Here is a 14,667-nt window from a genome sequence, read left to right as displayed (position 1 = left end):
GCTAAGTGTGATGCCAAATTAAACTAAATCTCTTCTGCTTGCACATGATCAACATCCCTCTGTTGCTTGGATAGTCACTATTGCCTACCGACCCATAATGTGGGATGGAACTGGAACACCCAGAGCCATGGGGACAACATACAAACTCCATACAGAAAGCAACCGGAATTCAACCCAGGTTACTGGCATTGTGAAGCATTTCGCTAACTGCTACACTGCCGTGTCACCCACACGGTCCTTCATTACCATGGATAAATGCTCGAACGATCAGAGCTAAGGAGTATGAGGAACAGGCAGAAAAAGGGGTTGAGGCAGGTAGAGATCACACTTAGTGAGGGGCCAATACATCAGCAGGAGATTGCAGAGTCACTGAGAGGCAGGGTTTACACAGAAGTGATTTAATTAACAAATTCAGATGATACAGAAATGCCAGTGATGTATCAGCTGATCTATGCGGGCAATTCTGGCACCTGTAGTTACAATGCAGGCTCTCATTTCTTCACACTTGTTTCTGAGATGGCCAGGAACCACAACAATGCGGCAGAGATCCTCTCTCATCAGGTTGAAAGCACGTACCACCAGGGTCAAGGACAGCTTCTACCTCACTATTATCAGAGTCTTGTACAGACCCTCCTTCACAATAAGATGGACACTTAGCCTCACAATCTCCTTCATTATCTTGCACTCTTTTAGTAGCTGTACACTCGATTCTGCACTGTTATTGCTTTCCATTATTCCAGCACAATGTACCGGGTAATGCTCGGATCTGTATGAACGGTTGGGCCCGCGGGGTGAGCTGGCCTTCGTTAATCAGAGGATTGGGTTCATGAGGCAATGCTGCAGCTCTAGAAAACTCCAGGTCAGGCCACACTTGGAATACTGTGCCCGGTTCTGGTCACCTCATTACAGGAAGGACGTGGAAGCTTTAGAGAGGGCGCGGAGGAGATCTACTGGGATGCTGAGCAAGCTGGGGTTTCTCTCTCTCTCTGGAGTGAAGGAGGATGACAGATGATGAGATAGAGGTGTACAAGAAAGCAAGAGGCATAGATCGACAGTAAGGGGCTTGTACATTCATCAGGACTGGTGTTAGAGGCAGATACATTAGAGACACTGTTAGAGAGGTGGATGCATGAAAGAAAACTGGAGAGCAATTGCAGGGAGGAAGGGTTAGATTGAAATTAGAGTTGGTTAAAAGGTCGGTACAACATCATGGGCCAGGAGGCCTGAACTGCACTGCTCTATGCTAACAAAATAGCAGTGAGGCACCTGACACTGACAAACTGCTCTACCATTCAGTATGACAATGACAAACTAATTCCAGCTGGAATTTGACATTTCAACCCGAGTCAGATCTCCCCTCTGCCTCTGACACTCCATCTTAGACTGGTGAAAAGCCCAGCACAGCATCATGGACCGAATGACCTGCATTGCACTGCAAGGTTCTATTTATACAATGCTGAAATCAACTCAGTAATTATCATGAATCATCCAAACCACTTCATCAGTAATTTTCAAGTACACTAGACATCCATTTATTATCAAATTCTTCTCTAGAACAGTAATTACCTACTTACTCGCAAATTTCTCAGTCACAACAAATATCCCTGTGACTGAAAACTGACCTTTTATCAATTATAATTCGGAACCACTTCGCCACTAGCACAGTCAATACGTCCAGACACTATTCATTTTCAGCTATTATACAAGACATCAGACTGCACTTCGGAGGATCGTGAGCGGTTTCGGGCCCCATATCCAAAGGGGATGGATGTGCTGGCCTTGGGGAGAGCACAAAGCCCAAAGCACATATACAGCTAGGGTGCCTAAGACTTTTGCACAGTACTGTATTTGTCAACAAGGAGCGGAGAGTGAGTTCATAAATTTGGCGGGAGCATTGGATGTTGGGACTGGTGAGGGTGGAGTACCGTGGGAGAGGTGTGGCACAGGTGACAGAGTAATGTCAGGGATAGGGTGTGGCACAGGTGCAGACACACCCAGCCCTGAGACACCAGACAAAGTAATTTGATTCCAAATAATTGGTTTATTGATCATTACAGAACGTCTCTCTGGTGCTTCCCTCTCCCTTTTACCAACCATGATTGCTCTCTCCCTGTCCCCTTCCCCCTCTCATTCGACAATTGGGATCCATTATCAGAATCAAGTTTATCATCACTCACATATGTCATAAAATCTCATTTTGTTTTGCAGAGGCAGCGCGGTGTGTATATCTATTGCCTAAGACTTTCACACAGTAGTACATCAAAGGAAGGATGTGCTAGCATTGGAGAGAGCCTAAAGGAAGTTCACAAGAACAAAAGGGTTAATATATGAAGAGTGTTTAATGTCCCTGGGCCTGTACTCACTGAAGTTTAGAAAACTAGGGGTGGGGGGAAACTCATTGAAACCACCAAACATTGAAAGACCGAGATAGAGTGGATGTGCGGAGGAAGTTTTCTATAGTAGGGGAGTCTAGGACCAAAGGCGGCTGTGGAGGTGGAGTCATTAAAGTAGTGTCTGATAGGTTCTTGATTATTCAGAGTGTCAAAGGTTATGGGGAGAAGGCGGCAGAATGAGATTGAGATGAAAAATAAATCAGCCCTGATCGAATGGTGGAGCAGAGTCGATGGGCTGAGTGGCCTAATTCAGCCCCAACGACCAACAGTCCAGTTTTATGCAAGATTTCTCCTAGAGCGGCAGAAACCGAGGGGAGATCTGTTGGAGGTTAATAGGACAATGAGAACAGCCAGACGGCATCTTTTTCTCAGGGTTGAAATGTCTAATACCAGAGGACATGCATTTATAGTGAGTTCGAAGGAGATGTGAGGAGCAAGTGCTTTTTTTAATAAAAAATACAGACAGTGGTGGGTGCCCGGGATGGTAGAGGCAGAGACACGAGTCTTTCAGGAGATGTTTAGATAAGCACACGAACGTGAGGGAAATGGCAATTGTGTAGTTTAGTTGGCCACTGGAATCAAAATCAGGTTTAATATCACTGGCAAATGTCATGAAATTTGTTGTTTTGCAGCAGCAGTCATTTCAATGCATAATAATAAAACTATAAATTACAATTAAAAAAATAAATTAAATTAGTGCAAAAAGAGAGGGGGAAAATAGTGAGATGGTGTACATGGCTTCAATGTTCATTCAGAAATTGGATGACAGAGGGGAAGAAGCTGTTCCTGAATCGCTGAGTGTGTGTCTTCAGGCACCTGTACCTCCTACCTGATGTTAGCAATGAGAAGAGGGTATGTCCTGGGTGATGGGGGTCCTTAATGATGGATGCTGCTCTTTTGAGGCATCACTCCTCGACGGTGTCCCGAGCGCTGGGGAGGCCAGTGCCCATGATAGAACTGACTTGATTTCACAAATTTCTTCAGCTCTTTTCTAACCCTGTGCAATGGCCCATCCATACTACGTCGTGATGTAACCAGTAGAATGCTCTCCACAGCACATCTGTAGAAATTTGGTGACATACCAATTCTCCTCCAACTCCTAATGAAGCATAGCCAGTGTCATGCCTTCTTGGTAACTGCATTGACATGTTGGGCCCAGCTCAGAGCCTCAGGAGATAATTACTAATTTTTTGGTTCAGCACAACATTGAGGGCTGATTGGCCTGTACTGTTCTACAAACAGCAAGTGCAATGCACCATCAAACCAGGTAAGCAGCAAAGCCAAGGATGAAAGGCAAATAAGAGAACAAAAGGCAAGAACAGACGGCAGAAAGGCTGGGGGCACGACAACTGCAAACCATTCACCCAGGCTCGGGGAAAATTTCAAAGGCAGAAACAAAGGCAGCTCTCAATGGAAGCCCCTTCTCGCTCTCTTGCCCGAGTGCAAGCACGTGCAGAGAGAGGAACCTTGGAACCAGTGCTTGGAAAAAGTGTTGATGACAAAAAGCATCCAAGGTAACAGCACAAATGTGAAATCTTGGAATTGTAACTGCAGTGTGCAGGCAAACTTGTTTCTGTGCCCAGATAGGCTGAATAAAACAACATCAATAAAGTCAAGAAAGTAGGAATTTTTGGCTATTAGAACACATCGTCAATTGAATTAGACTATTTTAGCATTGTGAGTCGTAATAAGCTGGTTATAATTCGCATACACAAACCAGATTGCTTAGGGAGAGATGTAGAAGAACTGTTTGGATGGGAAACAACTTCTTCCCTCAGGCCATAAGACGACTGAACTCTGAACATTGGGTTGAAATACGGAGCATTCTCTTATTTCATTTCAGATTCCTAACATTTTTTCCCCTGTCTCTCTCAGCCAGATCCGTGGGAAGTTAACACATCCCTATTTTATTTCACCAGGCACCACCACATCTTCGGACTGTTTGACCTCCACCCGACAGCTGACACCCTCACAAACTACACACCTATCTCCGATCACCCCACCAATCCTTTCACACTCTTCGAAGGACCTACCCAGGGCCCTCTGGGGAATGGGGGGAGGGTAGCGAATATGGTCAAGGACGTAAGACTGTGAAACGTACAGTACTGTGCAGAAGTATTACGCACATACACATAGCTCGGGTGACTAAGGCTTTTGCACAGTACTGAAGGAGCAGAATGTGGCCATTCAGCCCATCTTGCCTGCTCTGCCATTCTATCATGCCTGACTTTGGGGAGGACAGGTGCAGCATCTGCCTGGCCCGTGCGATACCCCAAAATCAGGTTATTATTACTTGATAGAGGGTGCTTAAGAGGCACAGATCAAGTTGACAGCCAGGTCTTCTCACCCTAAGGCAGAAACGGCTAATACCGGGGAGCATACTTTTAAGATGAAAGAAAATATTGGGGGGGTGGGGGGGGGCAGTAGGGGTTGAATGTCAGACAATTTTTTAATTTTTTTAAACAGTGCGGTGGAATGCCCTGCCAGGGATGGTGAAAAGGGCTGATATGTGAGGGACATTGAGGAGACTCTTAGACAGGCTCATGGATGATAGAAAAATGGAGGGTTATGTGGGAGGGGAAGGGTTAGACTAACCTTGGAGGAGGTTGAGAGGTCAGCACAACATCGTGGATGGAAGGTCTACATTCAGTGTTCAGCACTTTGCCAGGATGTACGACCGACCAGCTTCAAAGATATTATTAACAGAGGAAAAGCCTGTTGTAACCAACACAAAAAACTTCTGTCCATGGTTCCTTGCCCTTTCAGGTGACACGCTTGCCCCAGCATAAGGAACCAGACCAGTCCTCACCGCTGATCAAACAGAAACGTCCCTCGGCTCATCGCTCATTCCGTCTGTCGGCAGTGTGGTCCGTCTACAGCACAAACTGGAGTTACTCAAACTCTGCTGAAACACTCTGCAATCCCCAGAGACAACTTCAGACACCACCAGCTGATGTTTCCCCTCCAACCCACACAGCCTCCCGAAATGGGAACATTTTCTGTTCCTTCACTGCAGCAAAGTGGGACGACTAAATCAATTTTTTAGTATGATAAATTGGGACTCTTGACCTCAATCTAGCTCGTTATGATCTTGCACTTTGTTGTCAGCCTGCACTGCACCTTCTCTGCAGCTGTTACACTGTGTTGTTATGTTCCTCAGCGGAACAGGTCCTACCAGCCCAACAAGCCAGCAAACCATCTATTTAACATTAGCCTAACCACACAACAATTTACAATGCCCAATTAACCTACCAATCGGTACATCTTTGGACTGTGGGAGGAAACCGGAGCACCCGGAGGAAACCCATGCGGTCATGGGGAGAAGGTACAAATTCCTCACAGACAGCACCCAAATTGAACTCTAACGGGCTGAGATAGAGTCATAGAAAAGTATAGCACAGAAACAGGCCCTTCAGATGATCAAGTCCGTGCCAAGCCATTTAGACTACCTACATCGAGAACCATAGCCTTCCAAATCCCTACCATCCATGTACCTATCGAAACTTCTCTTAAGTGTTGATCTTGAGCTTGCTCTGGCAGCTCGTTCCGCACTCTCGCAACCCTCTGAGTGAAGAAGTTTCCCTTCATGCTCCCTTTAAACGTATCACCTTTCACCCTTAACCCATGACATCTAGTTGCAATCCCACCCAACCGCAGATGTAAAAGCATCGCACTAACTGCTACACTACTGTGGCGCCCATGACATTAGGCCATTCAGCCCATCGAGTCTGCTCTGCCATTCCATCATGGCTGACTTTGGTGCACAATACATTTCTTTGTACGTGCTTGTGGTAAATGAGTGGATCTGAATCTGCTCAGGAGTGGTAGCAGTTTCATGGTCCTGTGTCTGGAACATCCAGGCAACAGAGAACCGCACCGTGCAGAAACATAATTGACAGGGCTGCTGACAAGGACATCCCAAATCCATCAGAACCTTTCAAGAACGACTTAGTTATATTTGAATATTTCATGCCCCATCAGTCTTCAAGCCATGCCACTCAGGGACTTGTGCTAATAATATTTTTTGTGGCTGCATGCGTTACTGTAACTACATGTGCTGTGTGTTATGTGTGACAGTATGTACTGTCGGCCCTCCTTATCCGCAGATTCCGTATGTGTGGATTCAACCAACCACGGATCGGGAAGTTCTCTCTCCAGCACTCGTTGTCTGAGCATGTACAGACTATTTTTTCTTGTCATTATTCCTTAAACAATACAGTATAACAACTATTTACATAGCATTTACATTGTACTTAGAAATACAGGCAGTCCCCGGGTTATGAACGAGTTCCGTTCCTGAGTCAGTCTTTAAGTCGGATTTGAGGTCGGAACAGGTACATCCGGTATTATTTAGCATCAGTTAGTCAAATGTTTTCTTAGTATATAATACATATTTTACCTTTCTATGCATATAAGACACTTAAGAAACTTACGTATTTCAATAATTAAACCACTGCGTTGCTTAGTAATAATTGTAGCTTTCAACGGGGCAGGGTCTTTCACATGCTCCATTAAAATTGTTCCGATCGTTGACCGACTGTAGCCTAACGCTTTTCCAATGACCAATGGCATTTCACCTCTTTCCTATCGCTTTATTACTTCCACCTTATTTTCAATCGTGATCGTGATTATTTTCGTGAACAGAAGCACTGCACCGCCAGGTCCTAATGTCCACCACAAAGACATGTTAAATAAAGTCCGGGGTTCCGCTGGGTCCTGAAGACCACCGCACTCAGACGGGTTAAATGAGAGACTTGAGCATCCGCAAATTTTGGTATCCACGGGGGGGTCCTGGAACCAATCCCCCGTGGAATAGGAGGGCTGACTGTACTGCGTTTTGCAGCTTGGCCCCGAAGGAACACTGTTTCATTCAGCTGTACACATATGTCTGGTTCTCGAACAAAAGGGGATAATTACACTCATCTATTGAGATGTTCCCACAATCAACAATCTCGCTTTAAGGACTCCTTGTTATTTCATGTTAACATTATTTATTGCTATTTACTTATCTTTGCATTTGTACAGTTTGTTATCTTCTAGGCTCTACTTGTTCTTTCATTGACCCTGTTTACACTTACTATTCTATAGATTTGCTGAGTCTGCCCACAGGAAAATGAATCTCAGGGTTGTATGTGGTGACATACTTATATGTACTCTGATAATAACTTTTAACTTGAACTTTTGAATGACAATTAAGTTTGAACCTGGAGGTAGAAGATACGTGTCATTATCACGGAGACCATTCCATAAAGAGGGGAATGTTTCAGATCAGGGATCGCTGGAAATTCTCAGCCCGCTGAAGCACAGACTCAGTCAGAAATGACTAGTACAAGTCGGACTGGTTCTCTGATAAAATTGACCACATTCAAACACCAACGTAACAGCTCATTCTTGAACTTTAATTTTGATACGGCCAATATACCATGACTCCTACAAACAACAAGCAAAGACGTACGACATTAAAACAAGTTTCACCCACACAGTCCTGCCGTGTAATAAGGTCACCAGTCAGAACTGTGGCTTCAGCCCCACTCTCGCCATTCCACAGTCACTGGACCTTCCTGTAATCGGGAAATCCACCACTGAACTGTATTAATTAATGTCTCTGCACTCATAGTATTTTGGGGGGCACAGAGATCCGGCTTCCAAAAGAGAACCTGAGGCGTAAAATTGCTGAATCCACTTCCTCAACGCAGAGTGCGTGCCTCAGGGATAAACTCAATGCGTGGTGTCCTAGCGATGATCCCTGGTCCCCAGAGGAGGTACCAGACCAGTCCAAAAACCATCACGACCCAAACAGCACAAAGCTCCTTGGAGCAATCCCGCAAGATACCCCTGGAGTCTGAACTGACTCTATTTGTTGCTTATTTATTTATATTTGTATTTGCACAGTTTGTTGTCTTTTGCACGTTATTTTTTGCTCATCTCTGTCGAGTGCAGCTCCTCATTGTACTTCGTTGTGCTCACTGAGAGTGCCCACAAGAATATGAATCTTAAGGTCGTACAATGGATTCCAGTGAATTGGGCCATCGGTTAATCGGATAAGCTGCTTATTTAGGACAACACTTAAAGCAGGAAAGTAGCCGAAATTCCATTTGCTTATTTGAGACACTATGCTGCTTAACTGGGACTGGAGACTGCTGCCAAACAGTTTCTAACAGGCATCAGTCACATGCACTTGTGCAGCCATTAGATACTACACCATCTTCAGAGCGAACAGCTTTTAAATAGCATCAGTTGTGTATGTTTATGCTCAAATAGCAGTGATTTTTGTCACTGATAGTTGGCAAGAAATAAGCAGCAAGACAATTCCGACCTGTTTTGCTCCCTGCAGTTTCAAGCACTCAGGCTAGAAGATGCCAGAAACAGCAGCAAGTGAAAACGAAACAATTTCATGAACTCAGGTTAGGAAGTACGAAGAATTTGAAGGTATCAACAATTATCTTGAATGTTACAAGGAAAATGAAGATTTGGAAGATGCATTTTATGAAGGCAGTCCATGACCTGCACGAGGTGTCTGAGCTGATTTTGTTCATTTACAGTCAAAAGAACACAACAGCACAACAGTGAATACCTCCTTTGATAATTATGAGGAATTAATGTACAGTTTTATAGTACTGTAGTAGTATTGGTAGTGTTCTAATTTGTTCTATATTTCACTTAAATACAGAATTTGTTCCTCAGTTAAACAGTAAGCTGTCTTTTTTTAAAATACCTTTTAAACTATTTCTATGAAACTTGAGCTAATTGGGGCAGCCGCTTAATTGGGCCAAAATGTACTGGTCCTTTTGTGTCCTAATTAACTGGAATCCACTGGTAACATATACATGCTCTGACAAATTTACTTTGATCTTTGAACGCATGCCGGGCTCCCAGGATAATCAAAGGAAATTACTGATCTAATTTCCCAGCGACTCGGTCATGGAAAGCTCAAGTCAAAACGGTACAAAAGTATCAAGTGTGATTACATGCAGAGACATTGCACAAATTTAAAACCAGGAAAAAGAATTTGATCACCATAATCTCTGAGAGAACCAACAGTCTCTATACACTTAGGTGCACCTGCTCGTTAATGCAAATATCTAATTAGCCAATCATGTGGCAGCCACTCAGAGCATAAAAGCACGCAAACATGGTCAAGAGGTTCAGTTGTTGCTCAGACCAAACATCAGAATGGGGGAAGAAATGTGATCGAAGAGACTTTGACCGTGGAATGATTGTTGGTGCCAGACGGGGTGGTTTGAGTATTTCAGAAACTGCTGATCTCCTGGGATTTTCACACACAATAATCTCTAGCGTCTACAGAGAATGGAGCAAAAAGCAATATCTATCCAATGAGCAGCAGTCTGTGGGCAAAAATGCCTTGCTAATGGGGGAGGTCAGAGGAGAATGGCTAGACGGCCTCAAGGTGAGGGTAACTCAAAAAACCACACATTACAACAGTGGTGCGTAGAAGAGCATCTTTGAACACTCAACACGTAGAGCCTTAAAGTGGATGGGCTACAGCAGCAGAAGACCATGAACATACACTCAGTAGCCACTTTATTAAGTTCAGGAGGTATCTGATAAAGCGGCCACTGATTGTACAAAAGAATGATTTTTTTTAAAGCAACTACATTTGTAAGATAGCTTCAAGTAAACTGGTCCATTGTAGACGATTGCCCACCGACTTTGTTCTGCAGCCCATCGGTTAGTTACAGTGAAAACACACACCTGTCTCCGAAACTTAGTGCACCAGGTAAGCTCGTGTGACGATCAACAACAGAAGGATGGTCCGTCCGCGACATTGACACCGACTACAACTCTTGCTGGGACATCACGGCGGGGGCGAGGCCAGCCGCGTTACCCGCAAGTCATTCTTTCCCTAGGAACTGAGGGGGTGGTGGGGGGGGGGGATGCCGATTTCCGGGGGCACTGGAGTACAACAAACGTGAACAAACATGCGGATATGTGGGAGACGATTCACCTTCCGGTGTCCCGTGTCTCGGGCCCACGGTGGGAGAGGGTGATGCGGGTCATTTCACCCCTCGGTTACTACAAGGTGATAATTAAATTATTCTCTCCCTGCACAATGGGGTGGGAATGAGATAAACATTTCACCCGTTGGTTCTCTCGGATATTCCAACCTGATAAATTAAACAGATCTCTGCCAACACAATGCAATGCTATACCAAGTAATTAAACACTTAAACGAACACAATCAACTGTTCACGTCTTGACTATTCAAATCAGTTACTTTACGATTCAACTCGGTGGAGTTACTGGCGGCACTGTGGAACTCACCTTCAGGGCAAATTTCTCGCCGGTTTTCTTGTTGTAACATTCCAAAACTTTGCCATTGATGCCAAGTCCCAGAACCTGCGCTGTGACCTTGTAGTCGTCGGTGATGGCGTTTCTCTTGGTCTGGGCGCCGGTTCTCGGGGTTGGAGGGGGACAGGGGAGCGGCTCAGGGATCTGGTTGTCTTGCTGCGGCTCCCGGCCTGTCGCAACGTTCGGTAACATTGTTACAATCGGCGCCCGATACTTTGTACACTTCGCACTCGATACAGTGTCGATCACCGTGCGGACAAAGTTACACAAGCGGTCCCGGAGCAAGAAGAGAATCCAATCCAAGCCCGAAAGCTCCAGCTCGGTGCGATTCCTCAACTACCACGGCCTTTTTTTGTTCCAGTCAGTGTGTCGGTAAAGATCCCATTTGGTCAGTTTCACTGCACTTCTCTTCCACGGGAGTTTCAGTGGAAATTGACGTGCTGACGTCAAAGCCTCACTGCCGAACCAGAGTCTTCGCTTAAAGGGCGAAGGGACGCTTAAAGGCGAGGTCGCGGGCAGGATTTTTTGTCGCAAAGAGCGCTGATTTTCATTGTAACACACGCACGATAAACATACACAGACCCCACACATACACAGGCGCACGCCTACTACACAGACCTCACACACACACTGAATGAGGGCTCCCTTAGTCGGGGTCGTCCTAGCTGTCTAGATACGCAAGCCAGGGCAGCACAATATGGAGAACAAGCTGTTGCCCATGTAGTGCAAAGGAACGGCAGAGACCGACCTAGTTTTGCACAATGTTGCCATCAACGTTGAATTCAATGTAGAACTGTCTCAGGGACTCCAGTTCCAGACTTTTCACTCGGGGTTTACTCCCGAAGCCTTCCCCAAGTTCAGATCAGAGTTTTCCTTTTCCCAGATGAGCTGCCAACCACGGCTGACCAGCCCCACCTGCCCGAAGCGACTGGTGTTAAGGTGCCAGAAATCCGTCTTTGCTCGTTCTCCTGTCAGTAGAAACGGTTCCGCCGGGCTCGGTAGCTAAGCCACAGGTGAAGGCCGGGAGCTGGACTTGGTTGTGAGAGGCTATGGAGACGCACATCATTGAGAGCGTTTAATGGTAGTGGGAGCTTATCCCCATTACCACCCCTCCCCCGGCTAGAACAACCGTAAGGAACCACAATGACACACACAATGCACATATACAGAACCCACACATTCACACTTTACACACACAAAACACACATACACAGACAGACCCCACACATTCACACTTCACACACGCACATACACAGACACCCCCCACACTCACTTCACACACACACATACACAACCCCCCCCCACACACAATGCACATATACAGACCCCACACATTCACAGACCCCACACACTCTCACTTCACACACACACACACACACATACACAGACCCCACACACTCTCACTTCACACACACACACACACACAATACACATACACAGACCCCACACACTCTCACTTCACACACACACACAATACACATACACAGACCCCACACACTCTCACTTCACACACACACATACACAACCCCCCCACACACACAATGCACATATACAGAACCCACATATTCACACTTCACACACACGCGCGCGCACACACACACAACACACATACACAGACCCCACACACTCACACTTCACACACACACACATACACAGACCCCCCACACGCACACACAATGCACATATACAGAACCCACACATTCACACTTTACACACACACACACACCCACACACAAAATACACATACACAGACCCCCCCACACACACAACACACATACACAGACCCCACACACTCACACTTCACACACACACACAAAACACATACACAGACCCCCCCCCACACACACACACAATGCACATATACAGACCCCACACATTCACACTTCACACACACACATACACAGACCCCACACACTCTCACTTCACACACACACACAATACACATACACAGACCCCACACACTCTCACTTCACACACACACACAATACACATACACAGACCCCACACACTCTCACTTCACACACACACATACACAAACCCCCCCACACACACACAATGCACATATACAGAACCTACATATTCACACTTTACACACACACACACCCACACACAAAACACACATACACAGACCCCACACACTCACACTTCACACACACACACAAAACACATACACAGACCCCCCCCACACACACACACACACAAAACACACATATACAGACCCGACGCATACATACAAACGCACAGAAAAAACACAAGCCACTGACTCCACATACAAATACACAGAGAGAGAGACAAACACACAATGCTGAAAGAATTCAGCAAGTTTGGCAGTATCTATTTCCATATGACCATAAGATATAAGCGCTAAATTGGGCCATTTGGCCCATCGAGTCTGCTCCGCCATTTCATCGTGGCTGATCCATTTCCCTCTCGGGCCCTATATCCTGCCTTCTCCCCGTGTCCCCTCATGCCCTGACTAATCAAGAATCTATCAAGCTCTGCCTTAAATATACCCAGCGACTTGGCCTCCACAGCCACCTGTGGGAACAAATTCCACAGATTCACCACTCTCGGTAAAGAAATTCATCATCTCTGTTCTCAAAAGATCAGCTTTTTACTTCACCCCACAGATGCTGGCTGACCCGCTGAGTACACCAGCGCTTTCTGCATGCCGCTCCAGATTCCCAGCATCCACAATCTCATTGGTATCTCACATTATCATTGTGTTTTTCGAGAGAAGGGCAAAGCTGCAGGCTGGGTTGGGTGGCCGGGGTATGAGCTGGCGGGAGAGTTAAATTGGCAACGTTTACAGGCTCTGGGTCCAGTCTACCGAAGAGCTAGGAAACCGAAGCTGTGAGTTCCCACGTGCCCCAGGGGTCCCTTGCCAAGCTGACGGGGAATAGGAAGCCTTCGGTCAGCCTCCAAAGTCAGCAACCCCTCTGGTCGGACCATGCCAGAGCTGCAGCTTTTCAGAAGTTAACGCAAACTTTGCTCTGAGTGTTTGGAACAACACACCATTCACTGCCCAACACCCCGCCATTCGGTCATTACGTTTGGTGTAGCAGTCACAAAGACCGTGCTGAAGGGTCGGAACAAAGAAAGAGACGGCGTCATTGAGTGCCTAAAGATAAAGAAAACCCCGCTGGAAGTCTGAAACCAAGCCTCCTCCGCCTGAAACTTTGCATTCCTGTCCCGTGGATACTGCCTGACCAGCTGAGTGTTTCACTGTTTTCTGCTGTCAGCTTTCACCAAAAACCTTTTGCCTTTAATCATTCCTCCTTCTCTCCTTCTCTCTCTACCTCTCTTTATCGCCTTTTCTCTCCCTCCCTCTCCCTCTCAGTCTCTCTCCTTCCCTTCCTCCCTCTGCCTCTCCCTCCTTATCCCTCTCTCTACTCCCCAACCCTCTCTCTCCCTCCCCATCCATTTCCTCCCCCCTCCTCGGTCTCCCACCATCCCTCCCCCTCCCTCCCCTACCTCCCTCTGCTTCTCCCTCTATCTCTCCCCATCTTTTCCCTCTCTCCCCTCTCTCCTTCTCCCTCCCTCCCCTCCCTCCTCCTCCTTCCGTCTCCCACCCTCTATCCTTTCCTTCCCCTCTGCCTCCCTTTCCCAATCTTCCCCCTCTTCCCACTCTCTTCCGCATCTCTCCCTATCTTTCCCTTCTCCCCCTCTTCCCCCTTTTTTGCCCCCTCCTCCCCTCTCTCCTATCTCTTTCCTGGTCCCTCCATTTCACTTTCTCTCTCCCTCCCTCTCTTTCCTTGAGTGAGGAAGTTTCTCTGCATTATTCAGAGCACCAGCCCCCATTCCTGGGACTGTGCTCCCCCAGCTTTACTCTGCCAACACACCACCACCCTGCCTCAAACCCTACCACTATCTGGCTGAGTGTACAGAGTCATCAGTCCCTCTGTAAATCTACCCACAATGCCGGGTTTTATTCACGGTGGATTCTGGTCGGGTTGTACCCCAG

General features: G+C 46.5%; 1 protein-coding gene across 1 annotated transcript in view; it reads right to left on the bottom strand.

Annotated features, from left to right (window-relative positions):
• Positions 1 to 11,135, bottom strand: part of LOC140717362 (MAP kinase-activated protein kinase 2) — a 199,269-nt gene extending 188,134 nt beyond the window's left edge. The window contains exon 1 of the mRNA XM_073030875.1: positions 10,677 to 11,135. Coding sequence (XP_072886976.1) covers positions 10,677 to 10,895 — 219 coding nt within the window. The 5' untranslated portion in view covers positions 10,896 to 11,135. The remainder of the gene's footprint in view (positions 1 to 10,676) is intronic.
• Positions 11,136 to 14,667: the final 3,532 nt, after the last annotated feature.

This window comes from Hemitrygon akajei, chromosome 27 (assembly GCF_048418815.1).
Source record: "Hemitrygon akajei chromosome 27, sHemAka1.3, whole genome shotgun sequence".
NCBI lineage: Eukaryota > Metazoa > Chordata > Chondrichthyes > Myliobatiformes > Dasyatidae > Hemitrygon > Hemitrygon akajei.
The sequence above is the reverse complement of the archived record's forward strand: the minus strand, read 5'-3'. Positions and strand labels throughout refer to the sequence as shown.